The sequence below is a fragment of the Heliangelus exortis genome, unplaced genomic scaffold (assembly GCF_036169615.1).
Source record: "Heliangelus exortis unplaced genomic scaffold, bHelExo1.hap1 Scaffold_74, whole genome shotgun sequence".
Taxonomy (NCBI): domain Eukaryota; kingdom Metazoa; phylum Chordata; class Aves; order Apodiformes; family Trochilidae; genus Heliangelus; species Heliangelus exortis.
In genome coordinates this window covers 59,430-79,744 of record NW_027285990.1, presented here as the reverse complement: position 1 = coordinate 79,744, position 20,315 = coordinate 59,430, and the positions used below count along the sequence as shown (strand labels likewise).

At 63.4% G+C, this 20,315-nt stretch overlaps 2 protein-coding genes across 3 annotated transcripts; one reads left to right on the top strand and one right to left on the bottom strand.

The window, feature by feature from the left end:
• Nucleotides 1-1,041: 1,041 nt before the first annotated feature.
• LOC139790970 (leucine-rich repeat LGI family member 4-like) lies at nucleotides 1,042-12,382 on the top strand (the record flags this gene model as incomplete). Its single annotated transcript, XM_071732740.1, is given in 11 exon segments — nucleotides 1,042-1,214; nucleotides 2,172-2,243; nucleotides 3,304-3,375; nucleotides 3,630-3,663; nucleotides 3,665-3,708; nucleotides 5,881-5,952; nucleotides 7,087-7,192; nucleotides 7,195-7,261; nucleotides 7,896-8,060; nucleotides 9,282-9,790; nucleotides 11,995-12,382. Coding segments are annotated over 11 exon segments (1,617 nt in total), but the record flags the coding sequence as incomplete, so codon positions are not given.
• A 1,585-nt stretch (nucleotides 12,383-13,967) lies between these two features.
• Nucleotides 13,968-17,960, bottom strand: LOC139790971 (FXYD domain-containing ion transport regulator 3-like). 2 transcript variants are annotated; one of them, XM_071732742.1, is made up of 7 exons: nucleotides 17,706-17,822; nucleotides 16,861-16,896; nucleotides 16,313-16,336; nucleotides 15,347-15,421; nucleotides 14,882-14,912; nucleotides 14,262-14,302; nucleotides 13,981-14,141 (listed from the first exon to the last, which is right to left on the bottom strand). In XM_071732742.1, the coding sequence occupies exons 1-7, from the start codon at nucleotides 17,743-17,745 to the stop codon at nucleotides 14,122-14,124; spliced, it is 267 nt and encodes an 88-aa protein (XP_071588843.1). In that variant the 5' UTR covers nucleotides 17,746-17,822; the 3' UTR covers nucleotides 13,981-14,121. The 2 variants fall into 2 exon arrangements, with proteins under 2 accessions (XP_071588844.1, XP_071588843.1); XM_071732743.1 differs by lacking the exon at nucleotides 15,347-15,421 and having other exon boundaries at nucleotides 13,968-14,141; nucleotides 17,706-17,960.
• Between the last annotated feature and the right edge of the window lie 2,355 nt (nucleotides 17,961-20,315).

Below are 20,315 nucleotides of genomic sequence, written 5' to 3'. Positions count from 1 at the left end.
TCCCGGTCGCCTCCCAGTGCCTCCCAGTCCCCCCAGTACCCCTCCCAGTGCCTCCCAGTCCCCCCATTGTCCCTTCCCAGTCCCTCCCAGTGCCTCCCAGTGCCTCAGGTCCACTCCCAGGAACCCCCTCAGAGCCCCCCAGGGTTTCCCCAGTGCCTCCCAGTCCCTCCCAGTCCCCTCCCAGTACCCCACCCAGTCCCTCCCGGTCGCCTCCCAGTGCCTCCCAGTGCCTCCCAGTCGCCTCCCAGTGCCTCCCAGTCCCCCCAGTACCCCTCCAGTGCCTCCCAGTCCCCCCATTGTCCCTTCCCAGTCCCTCCCAGTGCCTCCCAGTGCCTCAGGTCACTCCCAGGAACCCCCTCAGAGCCTCCCCAGGTTTCCCCAGTGCCTCCCAGTCCCTCCCAGTCCCCTCCCCAGTCTGTGTCCCACAATGTCCCCTCTGTCCCTGCCCTGGGCTCGTGCCAGGGGCCAACAGCGGCGCCTTTGTCCCGGGGAGGGAAACTGAGGCACGGAGGGACCCTGGGGGCAGAGCCCCGCCACCCCACGCCGCTACTGGGGGGCGAGTGGGAGGCGACTGGGAGGTTCTGGGGGAGCTACTGGGGGGCGCTGGGAGGTGCTGGGGGCGACTGGGAGCTACTGGGAGGTAACTGGGAGGTAACTGGGAGGTACTGGAGCTACTGGAGCACTGGGAGCTACTGGAAGGTAACTGGGGGCCACTAGGAGGTTCTGGGAGGTAACTGGGAGGTAACTGGGAGGGGTACTGGGAGGCACGTGGGTGGCACTGGAAGTGCTGGGAGCTACTGGGAGGAATTGAGGGGCGCTGGGAGGCAACTGGAGCTACAGGGGGTTACTGGGAGGCAACTGGGAGCTACAGGGAGGCAACTGGGAGGCAACTGGGAGGTACTGGGAGGCACTGGGGGGAGGTGTGGCAATTTTCGGGGGGGTCCGATGGGTGCGGGGGGGTCGGGGTGCGCCCCCCCCCCGGTGCTGTGGGTGCTGTGGGTCTCTTGTGGGTGGGGGTCTCGGGGGGGGGGTGGATTTTAGGGTCCCCCCCCCGAGGCGTGGGGGTGGAGGTGGGGGGAGGGGCTGTGGGGGGGGCTTCAGGGGGGGCCCCCCCTCCCCCTTTGTCCCCGGAGCTGCGAATGCGACCGCGACAGCGCCCAATGCCGGGGGGGGGAGGGGCTGCCCCGGGGCTTCCCCCCCCGCATCGCCACCCTGTGAGGAAACCCCCCCCCCCCCCCACCACCCATAGGACCCCTCCCCACCCACCCTGTGATCCCCCCCCGCCCATGGGACCCCCCCTATGGGATCCCCCCACCCATAGGACCCCCACCCCAACCTTGGGGACCCCCCACCCTATGGGAACCCCCCCACTCTGGGACCCCCATCCTGGGACCCCCCCCACCCATAGGACCCCCCCCCAACCTTAGGACCCCCCCTATGGACCCCCCCCCACCCATAGGACCCCCCCCCCAACCTTGGGACCCCCCCTATGGGCCCCCCCCCACCCATAGGACCCCCCCCCCCGACCTTGGGACCCCCCACTATGGGAACCCCCCCACTCTGGGACCCCCACCCTGGGACCCCCCCCACCCATAGGACCCTCCCCCCAACCTTGGGACCCCCCCCTATGGGACCCCCCCCACCCATAGGACCCCCCCCCAACCTTGGGACCCCCCCTATGGGAACCCCCCCACTCTGGGACCCCCACCTGGGACCCCCCCCCACCCATAGGACCCCCCCCAACCTTAGGACCCCCACCTATGGGACCCCCCCACCCACCCATGGGACCCCCGCCCTATGGGAACCCCCCCACTCTGGGACCCCCACCCTGGGACCCCCCCCCCCCCACCCTGTGATCCCCCCCGCCCATGGGACCCCCCTATGGGATTCCCCCACCCATAGGACCCCCCCCCAACCTTGGGACCCCCCCTATGGGACCCCCCGACCCTGGGACACGCCCCCCACCCATGGGGACCCCCCTATGGGACCCCCCCCAACCTTGGGACCCCCCCTATGGGGCCCCCCCCCACCCATGGGACCCCCTGAATGGGACCCTCGCCCCCCTCCCTGGGGTCCATCCCCCCCCTCCCCTTTATTCCTGGAACCTCCCCCCTCCCCCTTCCCAGTTTGATCCAGTTCCTCCCAGTTTGATCCCAGTTGGTCCCCTCCAGGTCCCTCCTGCGCTGTGACCTCCACGTCCTGCCCGAGGGCGGCTTCAGGGACACCCCCGCCCTGCAGCTCCTGTAAGGTCCCCAAAATGTCCCCAAAGTGTCCCAAAGTGCCGAAAAATGTCCCCAAAATGTCCCCAAAGTCCCCAGAGGATCCCCAAATGTCCCCAAATGTCCCCAAATGTCCTCAAAGTGTCCCCAAAATGTAGCCAAGGTCCCCAAAGTGTCCCCAGGGTCTCAGTGCCATCCCCAAAGTGTCCCCAAAGTCCCCTCAGTGTCCCCAAGTCCCCAAAATGTCCCCAAAGTGTCCCAAAAGTCCCCAAAGTCCCGAAGTATCCCCAAAGTCCCCAAATGTCCCCAAATGTCCCCAAATGTCCCCAAAGTGTCCCAAAATGTAGCCAAGGTCCCCAAGTGTCCCCAGGGTCTCAGTGCCATCCCCAAAGTGTCCCCAAAGTCCCCTCAGTGTCCCCCAAAGTCCCCAAAGTGTCCCAAAGTCCCCAAAATGTCCCCAAATGTCCCCAAAGTGCCGAAAATGTCCCCAAAATGTCCCCAAAGTCCCCAGAGGATCCCCAATGTCCCCAAAGTGTCCCCAAAATGTCCCCAAATGTCCTCAAAGTGTCCCCAAAATGTAGCCAAGGTCCCCAAAGTGTCCCCAAAGTGCCATCCCCAAAGTGTCCCCAAAGTCCCCCTCAGTGTCCCCAAAGTCCCCAAAGTTATCCCCAAAGTCCCCAAAATGTCCCCAAAGTCCCCAAAATGTCCCCAAATGTCCCCAAAGTGCCGAAAATGTCCCAAAATGTCCCCAAAGTCCCCAGAGGGATCCCCAATGTCCCCAAAGTGTCCCCAAAATGTCCCCAAATATCCTCAAAGTGTCCCCAAAATGTAGCCAAGGTCCCCAAAGTGTCCCCAGGGTCTCAGTGCCATCCCCAAAGTGTCCCCAAAGTCCCCTCAGGTGTCCCCAAAGTGTCCCCAAAGTCCCCAAAATGTCCCCAAATGTCCCCGAAATGTCCCCAAAGTTTCCAAAGTGTCTCCAAAGTGTCCCCAAAGTCCCCAGAATGTTCCCAAGTGTCCCCAAAATGTCCCCCCCCCCCCGTGTCCCCGCGGTGTCCCCAAGGTGGCAGCAGCCCTGTCCCCTCAGGCTGATCGCTGCGGGGCGCGTGGGGACAATTGGGGACGGAGCCTTCGCTGGACTGGTGTTACTGGAGTACTTGTGAGTGGCACTGGGAGGGGACTGGGAGGGACTGGGAGGGACTGGGGAGCACTGGGAGGCACTGGGAGGGGACTGGGAGGCACTGGGCTGTACTAGGGAGCACTGGGAGGGGACTGGTCTGTACTGGGAGGGGACTGGGAGGCACAGGAAGGGACTGGGAGGGGACTGGGCTGTACTGGGAGGCACCGGGAGGGGGACTGGGAGGGGACTGGTGTGTACTGGGGGGAGCAGGGAGGTGACAGAGGTGTCCCCAGGTTCATCGAGGACAATGAGGTGGGGACAATCGCCCCCCACGGCGCTGCGGGGGCTGCGGGGACTGCGGCACCTCTGTGAGTGACACCTTGGGGACACCTTGGGGACACCTTGGGGACACCTTGGGGACACCTTGGGGACACCTTGGGGACATCCTGAGACACCTTGGGGACACCTTGGGGACACCTTGGGGACAACTTGGGGACACCTTGGGGACACCCTGAGGACACCTTGGGGACATCCTGAGACACCCTGGGGACACCCTGGGGACACCTTGGGGACACCCTGGGGACACCTTGGGGACATCCTGGGGACATCCTGGGGACACCTTGGGACACCCTGAGACACCTTGGGAACACCCTGGGGACACCTTGGGGACACCTTGGGGACACCCTGAGACACCCTGGGGACACCCTGGGGACACCTTGGGGACACCTTGGGGACACCCTGAGACACCCTGGGGACACCTTGGGGACACCCTGGGGACACCTTGGGACATCCTGGGGACATCCTGGGGACACCTTGGGGACACCCTGGGGACACCTTGGGGACACCTTGGGGACACCCTGGGGACATCCTGGGGACACCTTGGAGACACCCTGGGGACCACCCTGGGGACACCTTGGGGACACCCTGGGGACACCTTGGGGACACCTTGGGGACACCTTGGGACACCCTGGGGACACCTTGGGGACACCTTGGGGGACACCCTGGGGACACCTTGGGGACACCCTGAGACACCCTGGGGACACCCTGGGGACACCTTGGGGACACCCTGGGGACATCCTGGGGACACCTTGGGGACACCCTGAGACACCTTGGGGACACCTTGGGGACACCTTGGGGACACCTTGGGGACACCCTGAGACACCTTGGGGACACCTTGGGGACACCTTGGGGACACCCTGGGACACCCTGAGACACCCTGGGGACACCTTGGGGACACCTTGGGGACACCCTGGGGACACCTTGGGGACACCTTGGGGACACCTTGGGGACACCCTGGGGACACCCTTGGGGACACCTTGGGGACACCCTGGGGACACCTGGGGACACCTTGGGGACACCCTGAGACACCCCTGGGGACACCCTGAGACACCCTGGGGACACCTTGGGGACACCTTGGGGACATCCTGGGGACATTCTGGGGACACCTTGGGGACACCTTGGGGACACCTTGGGACACCCTGAGACACCTTGGGGACACCCTGGGGACACCCTGGAGACACCCTGGGGACATCCTGGGGACACCTTGGGGACACCTTGGGGACATTCTGGGGACACCTTGGGGACACCCTGGGGACACCCTGGGGATACCTTGGGGACATCCTGGGGACACCTTGGGGACACCTTGAGGACACCTTGGGGACACCTTGAGACACCCTGGGGACATCCTGGGGACACCTTGGGGACACCTTGGGGACACCCTGAGACACCTTGGGGACACCTTGGGGACACCTTGGGGACACCTTGAGGACACCTTGGGACACCCTGGGGACACCTGGGGACACCTTGGGGACACCCTGGGGACACCCTGGGGACACCCTGGGGACACCTTGGGGACACCCTGGGGACACCCTGGGGACACCCTGGGGACATCCTGGGGACACCCTGGGGACACCCTGGGGACACCCTGGGGACATCCTGGGGACACCCTGGGGACACCTTGGGGACACCCTGAGACACCTTGGGGACACCTTGGGGACACCCTGGGGACACCTGAGACACCTTGGGGACACCCTGGGACACCTTGGGGACACCTTGGGGACACCCTGAGACACCCTGGGGACACCTTGGGGACATCCTGGGGACACCTTGGGGACATCCTGGGGACACTTTGAGGACACCTTGGGGACACCTTGGGGACACCTTGGGGACACCCTGGGGACACCTTGGGGACATCCTGGGGACACCTTGGGGACATCCTGGGGACACCCTGGGGACACCTTGGGGACACCTTGGGGACATCCTGGGGACATCCTGGGGACACCCTGGGGACACCCTGGGGACACCTTGGAGACATCCTGGGGATACCTTGGGGACATCTTGGGGACACCTTGGGGACACCTTGGGGACATCCTGGGGACACCTTGGGGACACCTTGGGGACACCTTGGGGACATCCTGGGGACATTAGGGAGAGTGTGGGGGCCTCTCCTCTCCCATGATGTCCCCACGATGTCCCCGATGTCCCCGTGATTGTCCCCAAATGTCCCCAAAATGTCCCCAAAATGTCCCCAAAATGTCCCCACAGGAGTTTGGCCAACAATGGCCTGGAGACGCTGCCCAAGGGGCTCTTCCAGGGGCTGGAGACACTGAGCCACCTGTGGGTGACATCGGGGACCCCGGGGACATCATCGGGGACCCTGGGGACATCGGGGACCCTGGGGACATCGGGGACATCGGGGTGTTTGGGATATTAGGGCATTGGGGACATTGGGGATTTTGGGGACATTTGGGGGCATTTGGTGTGTTGGGGACGTTGGGGACATTGGGGACGTTTTAGGGACATTTTTGGGACATTTGGGGTGTTGGGGACATTTTGGGGACATTGGGGACATTTGGAGGACATTTTGGGGACATTTTGGGGTGTTGGGGACATTTTGGGGACATTGGGGGCATTGGGGACGTTTTAGGGACATTTTGGGGACATTTTTGGGGTGTTGGGGACATTGGGGATATTTTGGGGACATTTTGGGGACATTTTGGGGACATTGGGGTGTTGGGGACGTTGGGGACATTGGGGACATTTGGAGGACTTTTGGGGGACATTTGGGGTGTTGGGGACATTTTGGGGGCATTGAGGACGTTTTAGGGAAATTTTTGGGGACATTGTGGTGTTGGGGACGTTGGGGACATTTGGGATATTTTGGGGACATTTTGGGGGTGTTGGGGACATTTTGGGGATATTGGGGGTGTTGGGGACGTTGGGGACATTGGGGACGTTTTAGGGACATTTTGGGAACATTTGGGACATTGGGGGGTGTTGGGGACATTGGGGGCATTTTAGGGACATTTTTGGGACATTTGGGGTGTTGGGGTCATTGGGGACATTTTAGGGACATTTTGGGGACATTTTGGGGTGTTGGGGACATTTTGGGGACATTTGGTGTGTTGGGGACGTTGGGGACATTGGGGACATTTGGAGGACTTTTGGGGGACATTTGGGGTGTTGGGGACATTGGGGGCATTGGGGACGTTTTAGGGACATTTTGGGGACATTTGGGGACATTGGGGGGTGTTGGGGACATTGGGGTCATTGGGGACATTTGGGGGACATTGGGGGTGTTGGGGGCATTGGGGTCATTGGGGACGTTTTAGGGACATTTTGGGGACATTGGGGGTGTTGGGGACATTGGGGGCATTTTAGGGACATTTTGGGGCCATTGGGGCCATTGGGGGGGTCCCGTGTCCCCCGTGTCCCCCGTGGTGACAGTGGGGGTGGTGGCCCTGGGGACAGTGACCTCCGTGGGAACCCTTTCCTCTGTGACTGCCGCCTGCGCTGGGTCCTGTCCTGGGTGGGCAGCACCCACGCCCCCCCCCACCGAGCTGGGGCTCTGCCGGGGACCCCCCCCCCCGCCAAGGGACCCCCCTGGGGCACCTGAACCCCCGGGATTTCCACTGCACCACCACGGGTACGCCCCAAAAATCAGGGGGGGGTCCCCCACCCCCCCCCCACCCCAAAAAATCAGGGGTGCTCCCCCCACCCCCCAAAAATCAGGGTTGCAGCCCCCCCAAAAAACATGGGCAGCCCCCAAATATCATGGATTGCACCCCAAAAATCATGGTGCACCCCCCCCCCAAAACCACAGATTCCCCCCCAAACCCCTGGGTGCTCCCCAAATTCACTGATTCCCCCCCAAACCCATGGGTACCCCCCCAATCCATGGGTGCCCCCCCCCCCCCCCCCCAAATCCCTGGATTCCCCCCCCAACTCCCTGGGTGCCCCCCAATCCATGGGTGCCCCCACCCCAAAAACCACAGATCCCCCCCAAAATCCATCGATTCCCCCGCCCCACACCCCTGGGTGCCCCCCCAAATCCATGGGTGTCCCCCCCCCCAGACCCATCAATTCCCCCCCCTCCCCAAGCCCCTGGGTGCCCCCACCCCAAAACTCACAGATTCCCCCCCAAATCCATCGATTCCCCCACCCCCACCCCTGGGTGCCCCCCTGTGTCCCCACGTTGGGCTCCGGAGGTGACCGTGGGGTGTTTGGTGTGGGGATTTTTTGGTTTTTTTTTTTGGGGTGCGGGGGGTCCCCCCTTGCAGAGCTTCGCCCCTTCCAGTCCCTCCCCTTCTCGTCCTTGGCCGCCGAAGCTTTCACCCTGGGGGGGCACCCAGGGGTGGCCCTGGCACAGCCCCTGGCGGGCGCCTGCGCCCTCCTGGAATGGGATCAGCTGGAAGGGAGGTTCCGGGCACCCATCGTCATCAATGGTGAGGGACACCCCCAAAAATACCCCAAACGCACCCCAAAAAAGTGACCTGGGGGAGGGGGAAGGGGTGAGGAGGGGAGGGGGGGATGGAAAAAACGGGGTGAGGGACCTAAAAAAATGGGGTGGGGGGCATCAAAAAATGGCCTAGAAGTCACCCAAAAGGGTTTGGGGAACCTCGAAATGGGGTGGGGGACCCCAAAAATGGGTCTCAAGGTTCTCCAGAACCTCCAGTTTGGTTCCCCAGAACCTCCAAACCCCCCCAAAGGTTCTCCAGAACCCCCAAACCTCCCACAGAACCCCCCCAAGGCTCTCCAGAACCTCCAGTTTGCTTCTCCAGAACCTCCAAAACCCCCAAGGTTCTCCAGAACCTCCAAACCTCCCATAGAACCCTCCCAAGGCTCTCCAGAACCTCCAGTTTGGTTCCCCAGAACCTCCAAACCCCCCCAAAGGTTCTCCAGAACCCCCAAACCTCCCACAGAACCCTCCTGAGGTTCTCCAGAACCTCTGAACCAGCTCTCCAGAACCTCCAACCCCCCCCAAAGGTTCTCCAGAACCTCCAGTTTGGTTCCCCAGAACCTCCAAAACCCCCAAGGTTCTCCAGAACCTCCAAACCTCCCACAGAACCCTCCTGAGGTTCTCCAGAACCTCTGAACCAGCTCTCCAGAACCCTCAAACCCCCCCCGAGGTTCTCCAGAACCTCCAGTTTGGTTCCCCAGAACCTCCAAAACCCCCAAGGTTCTCCAGAACCTCCAAACCTCCCATAGAACCCCCCCAAGGTTCTCCAGAACCCCCAAACCTCCCACAGAACCCTCCTGAGGTTCTCCAGAACCTCCAAACCATTTCCCCAGAACCTCCAACCCCCCCCAGAGGTTCTCCAGAACCTCCAGTTTGGTTCCCCAGAACCTCCAAAACCCCCAAGGTTCTCCAGAACCTCCAAACCTCCCATAGAACCCCCCCAAGGTTCTCCAGAACCTCCAAACCTCCCATAGAACCCCCCCAAGGTTCTCCAGAACCCCCAAACCTCCCACAGAACCCTCCTGAGGTTCTCCAGAACCTCCAAACCATTTCCCCAGAACCTCCAACCCCCCCCAAAGGTTCTCCAGAACCTCCAGTTTGGTTCCCCAGAACCTCCCCCCCCGTTTCCCCATCACCTCCTCCAAACCCCCCCATTTTCCACGTCCCCCCCACCCCATTTCTCTGTTCCCTCCCCTCCCCCCCCCAGGTTCCTCCCCGGTCGCCTGTCACCCTTTGCAGTTGGGGGGCACCCTGGTTCTGGTCGTGGCCCAACTGGGGGGCGGTTCCGCCGTTTGGCGCCGGGCCGGGGGCCCCGGGGGCCGCTTCGTCCGACTCCAAGCGTTGGGCCCCGGGCGTCTCCGCCGTCCCCACGCGGTGTCCAGCGCCCGCCTGGGGGGTCACTGGTACCTGGGGGTGGCCGACAGCTCCAAGGGGGGCACCAGCACCCTCTTCCGGTGGGGGGGGAGGGGGTTTTACCCCCACCAGACCCTGCGGCCCTGGCACCGCGACACCCACCTGGAGTTCCTGGAGCTGGGGGGGCGGCCGGCCCTGGTGCTCTGCAGCGGGAGCCGCCGGCCCCTGGTTTATCGCTGGAGCGGCGCCGCCTTCGCCCCCCACACCGACATCCCCCACGTCCCCGACGTCTACGCCGCCAAACACTTCCGGCTCCGCGGCCACGTCTACCTCTGCCTCAGCCGCTTCTTGGGGGACGCCAAGGTCAGTGGTGACGGGGGGGTGGGCACGTGAGGGGACACCAGCGGCCCACTGGGGTCTATTGGGGGCAACTGGCATCGTAGGGGTATGGGGGATCGCCAACACCAGGCGTCCATTGGGGTCCATTGGGGTCCATTGGGGTCCATTGGGGTCCATTGGGGTCCGTTGGGGTCCATTGGGGTCCATTGGGGTCCGTTGGGGTCCGTTGGGGTCCATTGGGGTCAACTGGCATCGTAGGGGTATGGGGGATCACCAACACCAGGCGTCCATTGGGGTCCATTGGGGTCCATTGGGGTCCGTTGGGGTCCATTGGGGTCCATTGGGGTCCGTTGGGGTCCATTGGGGTCCATTGGGGTCCATTGGGGTCCGTTGGGGTCCATTGGGGTCCATTGGGGTCCATTGGGGTCCGTTGGGGTCCATTGGGGTCCATTGGGGTCCATTGGGGTCTGTTGGGGTCCATTGGGGTCCACTGGGGTCCATTGGGGTCCATTGGGGTCAACTGGCATCGTAGGGGTATGGGGGATCGCCAACACCAGGCGTCCATTGGGGTCCATTGGGGTCCATTGGGGTCCATTGGGGTCTGTTGGGGTCCATTGGGGTCCATTGGGGTCCATTGGGGTCCGTTGGGGTCCATTGGGGTCCATTGGGGTCCGTTGGGGTCCATTGGGGTCCATTGGGGTCCATTGGGGTCCGTTGGGGTCCGTTGGGGTCCATTGGGGTCCATTGGGGTCCATTGGGGTCCGTTGGGGTCCATTGGGGTCCATTGGGGTCCATTGGGGTCCGTTGGGGTCCATTGGGGTCCATTGGGGTCCGTTGGGGTCCATTGGGGTCCATTGGGGTCCGTTGGGGTCCATTGGGGTCAACTGGCATCATTGGGGTCATGTGGTCATGGGGGGCCACCACGGGTCCATTGGGGTCCTTTGGCAAGACGTGGTAATGGGGGGACACCATGGGTCTGTTGAGGTCCACTGGGGTCCATTGGGGTCAACTGGGGTCACGTGGTCATGGGGGGCCACCATGGGTCTGTTGGGGTCAATGGGATCCATTGGGTTCCCTTGGGGTCCATCGGGGTCAACTGGCATCACATGGGCATGGGGGAACACCATGGGGTCTGTTGAGGTCCGTTGAGGTCCATTGGGGTCATGTGGCCATGGGGGGATACCAGGGGTCTGTTGGGGTCAATGGGGGTCCCTTGGGGTCAACTGGGGTCACGTGGTCATGGGGGGACACCATGGGTCTGTTGAGGTCCATTGGGGTCAACTGGGGTCACGTGGTCATGGGGTGACACCATGGGTCTGTTGAGGTCCACTGGGGTCCATTGGGGTCAACTGGGGTCACGTGGTCATGGGGGGACACCATGGGTCTGTTGAGGTCCATTGGGGTCAACTGGGGTCACGTGGTCATGGGGTGACACCATGGGTCTGTTGAGGTCCACTGGGGTCCATTGGGGTCAACTGGGGTCACGTGGTCATGGGGTGACACCATGAGTCTGTTGAGGTCCATTGGGGCCCATTGGGGTCAACTGGGGTCACGTGGTCATGGGGTGACACCATGAGTCTGTTGAGGTCCATTGGGGCCCATTGGGGTCAACTGGGGTCACGTGGTCATGGGGGGCCACCATGGGTCTGTTGGGGTCCATTGGGGCCCATTGGGGTCAACTGGGGTCACGTGGTTATGGGGTGACACCATGAGTCTGTTGAGGTCCATTGGGGTCCATTGGGGTCAACTGGGGTCACGTGGTCATGGGGGGACACCATGGGCCTGTTGAGGTCCGTTGGGGTCCATTGGGGTCAACTGGGGTCACGTGGTCATGGGGGGACACCATGGGTCTGTTGAGGTCCATTGGGGCCCATTGGGGTCAACTGGGGTCACGTGGTTATGGGGTGACACCATGAGTCTGTTGAGGTCCATTGGGGCCCATTGGGGTCAACTGGGGTCACGTGGTCATGGGGGGCCACCATGAGTCTGTTGAGGTCCATTGGGGTCAACTGGGGTCACGTGGTTATGGGGGGCCACCATGAGTCTGTTGAGGTCCATTGGGGTCCCTTGGGGTCAACTGGGGTCACGTGGTCATGGGGGGCCACCATGAGTCTGTTGAGGTCCATTGGTGTCCCTCGGTGTCCCTTGTGGTCCCATGGTCATGGGGAGCCCCCCCATCTCCCTTGGGGTCCCCCCATTGGTGTTCCCCCCCCCCCCCCCTCCCCCAGGTGATGCGTTGGGAAGGTTCCATGTTCCGGGAAGTCCAAGAGGTCCCGGCCCGCGGCTCTTTGGTTTTCCAACCCCTGAACCTGGGTGGCCACCGCTACGTCCTCCTGGGCAACGACTTCGCCCCCTCCCGCCTCTTCCGCCTGGGCCCCGGGGGGCACCTGGAAGCCCTCCAGGACCTCCTGACCCCCACCCCCAGGGCCTTCGCCCCCATCTCCGTGGGGCCCCAGCACTTCCTGGTGGCCGCCAGCTTCAAGGGGACCACGCGGATCTACAGCCACCAAACCCTGGATGGGGACACCTGACCTGTCACCCCCCGGTGGCCCTGGGGACATCGAGTGGCACCCGGGGGCCACGGGGACAGAGGAGGGGGGAGGGGAGGGGGGGCACCCAGTGGCCATGGGGGACGTCAACCATCGATGTCCCCAAGGCCGCCATCGACGCCAAGTCCCCGATGTCCCCATGTCACCTCTTGGTGCCGCCACCCCCCTGATGTCCCCAAGGCCACCACCTCCCCAGTGTCCCCAACGTCCCCATGTCACCTCTTGGTGCCACCACCTCCCCGATGTCCCCAAGGCCACCACCTCCCCAGTGTCCCCAACGTCCCCATGTCACCTCTTGGTGCCACCACCCCCCTGATGTCCCCAAGGCCACCACCTCCCCAGTGTCCCCAACGTCCCCATGTCACCTCTTGGTGCCGCCACCTCCCCGATGTCCCCAAGGCCACCACCTCCCCAGTGTCCCCAACGTCCCCATGTCACCTCTTGGTGCCACCACCCCCCTGATGTCCCCAAGGCCACCACCTCCCCAGTGTCCCCAACGTCCCCATGTCACCTCTTGGTGCCACCACCTCCCCGATGTCCCCAAGGCCACCACCTCCCCAGTGTCCCCAACGTCCCCATGTCACCTCTTGGTGCCACCACCCCCCTGATGTCCCCAAGGCCACCACCTCCCCAGTGTCCCCAACGTCCCCATGTCACCTCTTGGTGCCGCCACCTCCCCGATGTCCCCAAGGCCACCACCTCCCCAGTGTCCCCAACGTCCCCATGTCACCTCTTGGTGCCACCACCCCCCTGATGTCCCCAAGGCCACCACCTCCCCAGTGTCCCCAACGTCCCCATGTCACCTCTTGGTGCCGCCACCTCCCCGATGTCCCCAAGGCCACCACCTCCCCAGTGTCCCCAACGTCCCCATGTCACCTCTTGGTGCCACCACCCCCCTGATGTCCCCAAGGCCACCACCTCCCCAGTGTCCCCAGCGTCCCCATGTCACCTCTTGGTGCCGCCACCTCCCCGATGTCCCCAAGGCCACCACCTCCCCAGTGTCCCCAACGTCCCCATGTCACCTCTTGGTGCCACCATCCCCCTGATGTCCCCAAGGCCACCACCTCCCCAGTGTCCCCAACGTCCCCATGTCACCTCTTGGTGCCGCCACCTCCCCGATGTCCCCAAGGCCACCACCTCCCCAGTGTCCCCAACGTCCCCATGTCACCTCTTGGTACCACCACCCCCCTGATGTCCCCAAGGCCACCACCTCCCCAGTGTCCCCAACGTCCCCATGTCACCTCTTGGTGCCGCCACCTCCCCGATGTCCCCAAGGCCACCACCTCCCCAGTGTCCCCAACGTCCCCATGTCACCTCTTGGTGCCACCACCCCCCTGATGTCCCCAAGGCCACCACCTCCCCAGTGTCCCCAACGTCCCCATGTCACCTCTTGGTGCCACCACCCCCCTGATGTCCCCAAGGCCACCACCTCCCCAGTGTCCCCAACGTCCCCATGTCACCTCTTGGTGCCACCACCTCCCCGATGTCCCCAAGGCCACCATCAACTCCATGTCCCCGTGTCACCTCTTGGTGCCACCACTGACGCCACCTCATCCCAAGTGCCACCCTTGTCCCCTCCTTGTCCCCTCGATGCCACCACCACTGGGGACATTCCCCAACGTCCCCGAATAACCAAATCTTCCTTTTCAAGTTTTTTAAACATTTTTTTAATGCTCTTGCCCGGTTTTTGCCTTTTTCACCCCAAAATAAACTCTCCCCCCCCTCCCCCCTCCTCCCCCTCCGCGTCTCACTGGGGTCCCCCGGACGTCCGGGTCCCCTCCGGCCTTGGGGACATCTGGGGACATCTCAGCAGCTGCTGGCGGCTCCTGGGAGGGGGGGGTGGGGGGGTCAGGGGGGTCCCCCCCACACACCCCTGGGTCCCCCTGTGCCTCAGTTTCCCCTCCCCCCACCCCCGGGTCCCTGGAGGTGACAGGGAGGGGACTCACCGGGGACACGGTGGGACAGGTCCGGAGGGGGACGGTGACGGCTGAGGGGGAGGGAGGGGTCAGGGAGGGGTCACACCCCAGTGTCCCCAGTGTCCCCAAGGTCCCCATAATGTCCCCCATGTCCCTAATGTCCCCATAATGTCCCCATTGTCCCCAACACCCCCAATGTCCCCAATATCCCAAATGTCCCCAATATCCCAAATGTCCCCAATCCCCCCCATGTCCTCCCATATCCCCCAATGTCCCCAAATGTCCCCAATCCCCCCAATGTCCCAAATGTCCCCAACGTCCCCATAATGTCCCCATTGTCCCCAACACCCCCAATGACCCCAATGTCCCCAATGTCCCAAATGTCCCCAATCCCCCCAATGTCCCAAATGTCCCCAATGTCCCCATAATGTCCCCAATCCCCCCCATGTCCCCCAATGTCCCAAATGTCTCCATAATGTCCCCAATACCCCAAATGTCCCCAACGTCCCCAAATGTTCCCATTGTCCCCAATATCCCAAATGTCCCCAATCCCCACCATGTCCCCCAATGTCCCCAACCTCCCCAATGCCCCCAATGTCCCCACCGTCCCCATAACGTCCCCAATACCCCAAATGTCCCCAATCCCCCACCTGGCTTTGCTCCGGCACTTGCATTTCCCACCTGTCAAGGGACAACAGAGGTGACACAGGGACCCCCCCCAAGTGACACAGGGACCCCCCAGGTAACACAGGGACCCCCCCAGGTGACAGAGGGAATCCCCCAGGTGACACGGGGACCCCCTCAAGTGACATGGGGACCCCCAGGTGACACGGGGACCCCCCCAAGTGACACGGGGACCCCCCCAGGTGAGAGGGACCCCCCAGGTGACACAGGGACCCCCCCAAGTGACACGGGGACCCCCCCAGGTGACACAGGGACCCCCCCAAGTGACACGGGGACCCCCCCCAGGTGAGAGGGACCCCCCAGGTAACACAGGGACCCCCCCAGGTGACAGAGGGAACCCCCCCAAGTGACATGGGGACCCCCAGGTGACACAGGGACCCCCCCAAGTGACATGGGGACCCCCCAGGTGACACGGGGGGGGTGACACTCACTGAAGAGGACAATGACACCGATGACACAGAGGACAGCAGCCACCACCAACCCCGCCGTGCGCAGGTGCTGCCAGTCTGGGGGGGAGGGACAGCACTGTCACCACCCCCCTGGGGACACCACTGTCACCACCCCCCCCCCCTGGGGACAACCCTGTCCCCCCCTCCCCTTGGGGACACCCTTGTCACCCCCTGTGGTGACATCACTGCCACCCCCCTGGGGACCCCCCTGTGTCCCCCCCCCTTTGGTGACATCACTGCCACCCCCCTGTGTCCCCCCCCCTTTGGTGACATCACTGCCACCCTCCTGGGGACCCCCCTGTGTCCCCCCCCCTTTGGTGACATCACTGCCACCCCCCTGGGGACCCCCCTGTGTCCCCCCCCCCTTTGGTGACATCACGGCCACCCCCCTGGGGACCCCCCTGTGTCCCCCCCCCTTTGGTGACATCACGGCCACCCCCCTGGGGACCCCCCTGTGTCCCCCCCCCTTTGGTGACATCACTGCCACCCCCCTGTGTCCCCCCCCCTTTAGTGACATCACTGCCACCCCCCTGGGGACCCCCCTGTGTCCCCCCCCTTTGGTGACATCACGGCCACCCCCCTGGGGACCCCCCTGTGTCCCCCCCCCTTTGGTGACATCACGGCCACCCCCCTGGGGACCCCCCTGTGTCCCCCCCCCTTTGGTGACATCACTGCCACCCCCCTGTGTCCCCCCCCCTTTAGTGACATCACTGCCACCCCCCTGGGGACCCCCCTGTGTCCCCCCCCCTTTGGTGACATCACTGCCACCCCCCTGGGGACCCCCCTGTGTCCCCCCCCCTTTGGTGACATCACTGCCACCCCCCTGGGGACCCCCCTGTGTCCCCCCCCCTTTGGTGACATCACTGCCACCCCCCTGGGGACCCCCCCATGTCCCCCCCCCCCCGGTGTCACCGCTGCCACCCCCATGTCCCCCCTGTCCCCTCTCACCATAGTGGAACGGGTTGGTGGCATCTTGGGGGGGAATGGGAGAGAGTCAGAGGCACCCAGTAAGGACCCCCCCCCCTCCCAGTATGGCCTCCCAGTATAACCCCCCCATTCCCAGTATAACCCCCTCCCTCCCAGTATAACCCCCCCATTCCCAGTGTAACCCCCTCCCTCCCAGTAGAACAACCCCCTTCCCAGTATAACCTCCCCATTCCCAGTATAACCCCCCCATTCCCAGTGTAACCCCCTCCCTCCCAGTAGAACCCCCTTCCCAGTATAACCCCCCCATTCCCAGTATAACCCCCTCCCTCCCAGTAGAACCCCCTTCCCAGTATAACCCCCTCCCTCCCAGTATAACCCCCTCCCTCCCAGGAGAACAACCCCCTTCCCAGTTTAATCCCCCCAATCCCAGTATGACCTCCCAGCACTCCCAGTATGACCCACCCCATTCCCAGTATAACTGCCCGATCACAGTACAACCTCCCCCCTCCTCCTCCCAGTCCAGCCCCTCCCCTCCTCCCAGTTGGTCCCAGTTTGTCCCAGTTACTCACCGGTGGGGAGGGGGTTCCCTCTAACTGGGGACAAAACTGGGGAGGGGGGGGGGGGGGGGCAAAAACCAGTTGGGGGGGCAACTGTCCCAGTGCCTCCCAGTTTCTCCAGTTCCTCCCCAGTTCCCCCCAGTTCCCTCTAATTCCTTTCCAGTCTCTCCCACTCTATCCCAGTTCCCTCCCAGTTCCACTCCCAATTCCCTCCACTGTTCCCCAGTGCCCTCCCAGTTCCACTTCCAGTGCCCCCCAGTTCCTCCCAGTGCCCCCCACTCCCTCCCAGTGCCCCCCACTCCCTCCCAGTGCCCCTCACTCCCCTCCCAGTGCCCCCCACTCCCCTCCCAGTGCCTCCCAGTTCCCTCCCAGTGCCCCTCACTCCCCTCCCAGTGCCCCCCACTCCCTCCCAGTGCCTCCCAGTTCCCTCCCAGTGCCCCTCACTCCCCTCCCAGTGCCCCCCACTCCCTCCCAGTGCCCCCCATTCCCCTCCCAGTGCCCCCCACTCCCTCCCAGTGCCCCTCACTCCCTCCCAGTGCCCCTCACTCCCCTCCCAGTGCCCCCCATTCCCTCCCAGTGCCCCTCACTCCCCTCCCAGTGCCCCCCACTCCCTCCCAGTGCCCCTCACTCCCCTCCCAGTGCCCCCCACTCCCTCCCAGTGCCCCTCACTCCCCTCCCAGTGCCCCCCACTCCCTCCCAGTGCCCCTCACTCCCCTCCCAGTGCCCCCCACTCCCTCCCAGTGCCCCTCACTCCCTTCCCAGTGCCCCCCACTCCCTCCCAGTGCCCCCCACTCCCTCCCAGTGCCCCCCACTCCCCTCCCAGTGCCCCCCATTCCCCTCACAGTGCCTCCCAGTACCTCCCAGCAGCACCAGGACCCCGAGGGTGACCCACTCCATCTTGTGACCTTTGACCTTTGGGGGGGGGGACACCCCGGTGGTCGGGATGAGGGGGGGGGGAGGGGGAGGGGCTGAGTCCCGACGGATGCCGGAGCTTCTGTGCCTCAGTTTCCCTCTCCCCGCACATTCGGGTCCCCCCCGCACCCCTGGGACCCTCCGTGCCTCAGTTTCCCCCCTCCCCCCCGCACTCCCGGGTCCCCCCTTGCCTCAGTTTCCCCCCCGTGCCTCAGTTTCCCCTCCCCGCACCCCCGGGCCCCTCCCGCACATCCGGGTCCCTCATGGGTGGGGTCGGGGGGAGGGGTGGGGCCTCTCCCATATCTCGGGGTGTCCCCCCCCCCCCCAGGTGTCGCCCCCTCCCCACCCCCCCCCCCGGACCCCGCGTCCGCGCGCTGCCACCCACCGGGAGCGGAACTCAGGAAATGATGGGGGAGGGGGGGACCACACCCAGAGGGGGAGGGGCTAAAGGGGACCCCACCCCCCACCCCTCCCACCCCCCCTCGCCCCCCCTTTCTCGGTCCCACCCCTTCCCCCCCCTTCCTTCCCCTCGGATCCCGCGAGCTCCGAGCCCTCGGAAGTTTGGTTTTTTTTGGGGTTTTTTTTTGGGTTTTTATTAATTAAAATTTAATTTAAAAAGGGGGGTGGGGGAGGGAGGGGACACAAACACCCCACCCCCCTCCCACAGGACACCCCCCCCCCCTCACTTTATGGCCCCAGGGGGAGACCCCGGAGGGGGAGGGGGAGGGGCAGCCCCAGGGTGGGGTCCGCGATGTCCCCGAGGGGCACCAAGGGCCACGCGAGACCGCGGAGGGGAAGAGCCGGGAGCAGAGAACCTGGGGGGCGATGAGGAGAGGGGGGGGGGGGACACAAAGGGGTCTTCTGCAGCCCCCCGGGACCCGGCACCTCCATCCCAGCAGCTCCACATCCCATCTCCCACCCCCCATCTCCCCCCATCTCTATCCCATAAGATCCATCTCAATCCCCCCATCTCCCACCCCCCATATCCCATTAATCCCATCCCATTAACTCCATCCCACCATCTCCATCCCACCCCCCATCTCCCACCCCCCCCATATCCCATTAATTCCACCCCCCATCTCCCACCCCCCCTATATCCCATTAATTCCATCCCACCCCCCATCTCCCACCCCCCCCAAATCCCACCATCTCCATCCCATCATCTCCACATCCCATCCCCCATCTCCCACCATCTCCATCCCATAAGATCCATCTCAATCCCCCCCATCTCCCACCCCCTATATCCCATTGATTCCATCCCATTAATCCCATCCCATCATCTCCATCCCACCCCCCCATATCCCATTAATTCCATCCCATTAACTCCATCCCACCCCCCCATATCCCATCAACTCCATCCCATAAGATCCATCTCAATCCCCCCATCTCCCACCCCCCATATCCCATTAACCCCATCCCATTAATTCCATCCCACCACCTCCATCTCCCCATCTCCCACCCCCATATCCCATTGATTCCATCCCATTAATCCCATCCCATCATCTCCATATCCCATTAATCCCATCCCATTAACTCCATCCCATTAATCCCCTCCCATTAATCCCATCCCATTGTCTCCATCCCGTCATCTCCACATCCCACCCCCCATATCCCATCAATTCCATCCCATAAGATCCATCTCAATCCCCCCATCTCCCACCCCCCATATCCTATTATTCCCATCCCATTAACTCCATCCCACCCCCATCTCCCACCCCCCCTATATCCCATTAATTCCATCCCATTAATCCCACCCCATTAATCCCATCCCATTGTCTCCATCCCATCACCTCCATCTCCCACCCCCCCATATCCCACCATCTCCATCCCATCATCTCCACATCCCACCCCCCATATCCCATCAACTCCATCCCATAAGATCCATCTCAATCCCCCCATCTCCCACCCCCTATATCCCATTGATTCCACCCCATTAATCCCATCCCATCATCTCCATCCCATCATCTCCATCCCACCCCCCCATATCCCATTAACTCCATCCCACCCCCATCTCCCACCCCCCCATATCCCATTAATTCCATCCCATTAACTCCATCCCACCCCCCCCATATCCCATTAATTCCATCCCACCCCCCATCTCCCACCCCCCCATATCCCACCATCTCCATCCCATCATCTCCACATCCCACCCCCCATATCCCATCAACTCCATCCCATAAGATCCATCTCAATCCCCCCATCTCCCACCCCCCATATCCCATTGATTCCATCCCATTAATCCCATCCCATCATCTCCATCCTATCATCTCCATCCCATCATCTCCATATCCCATTAATCCCATCCCATTAATCCCATCCTATTAATCCCCTCCCATTAATCCCATCCCATCATCTCCATCCCACCCCCCCCATATCCCATTAACTCCATCCCATTAATCCCACCCCATTAACCCCACCCCATTGTCTCCATCCCATCCCCCCTCCCCCATCTCCCTCCTCCTCGTCCCCTCACCTGTCCCCAGGTCCCTGGGCCGCAGCCTCCGGTTGGGGTCGCAGCTGTCACCGGGGCGGCACCGGGACTCCTGGGGACACCA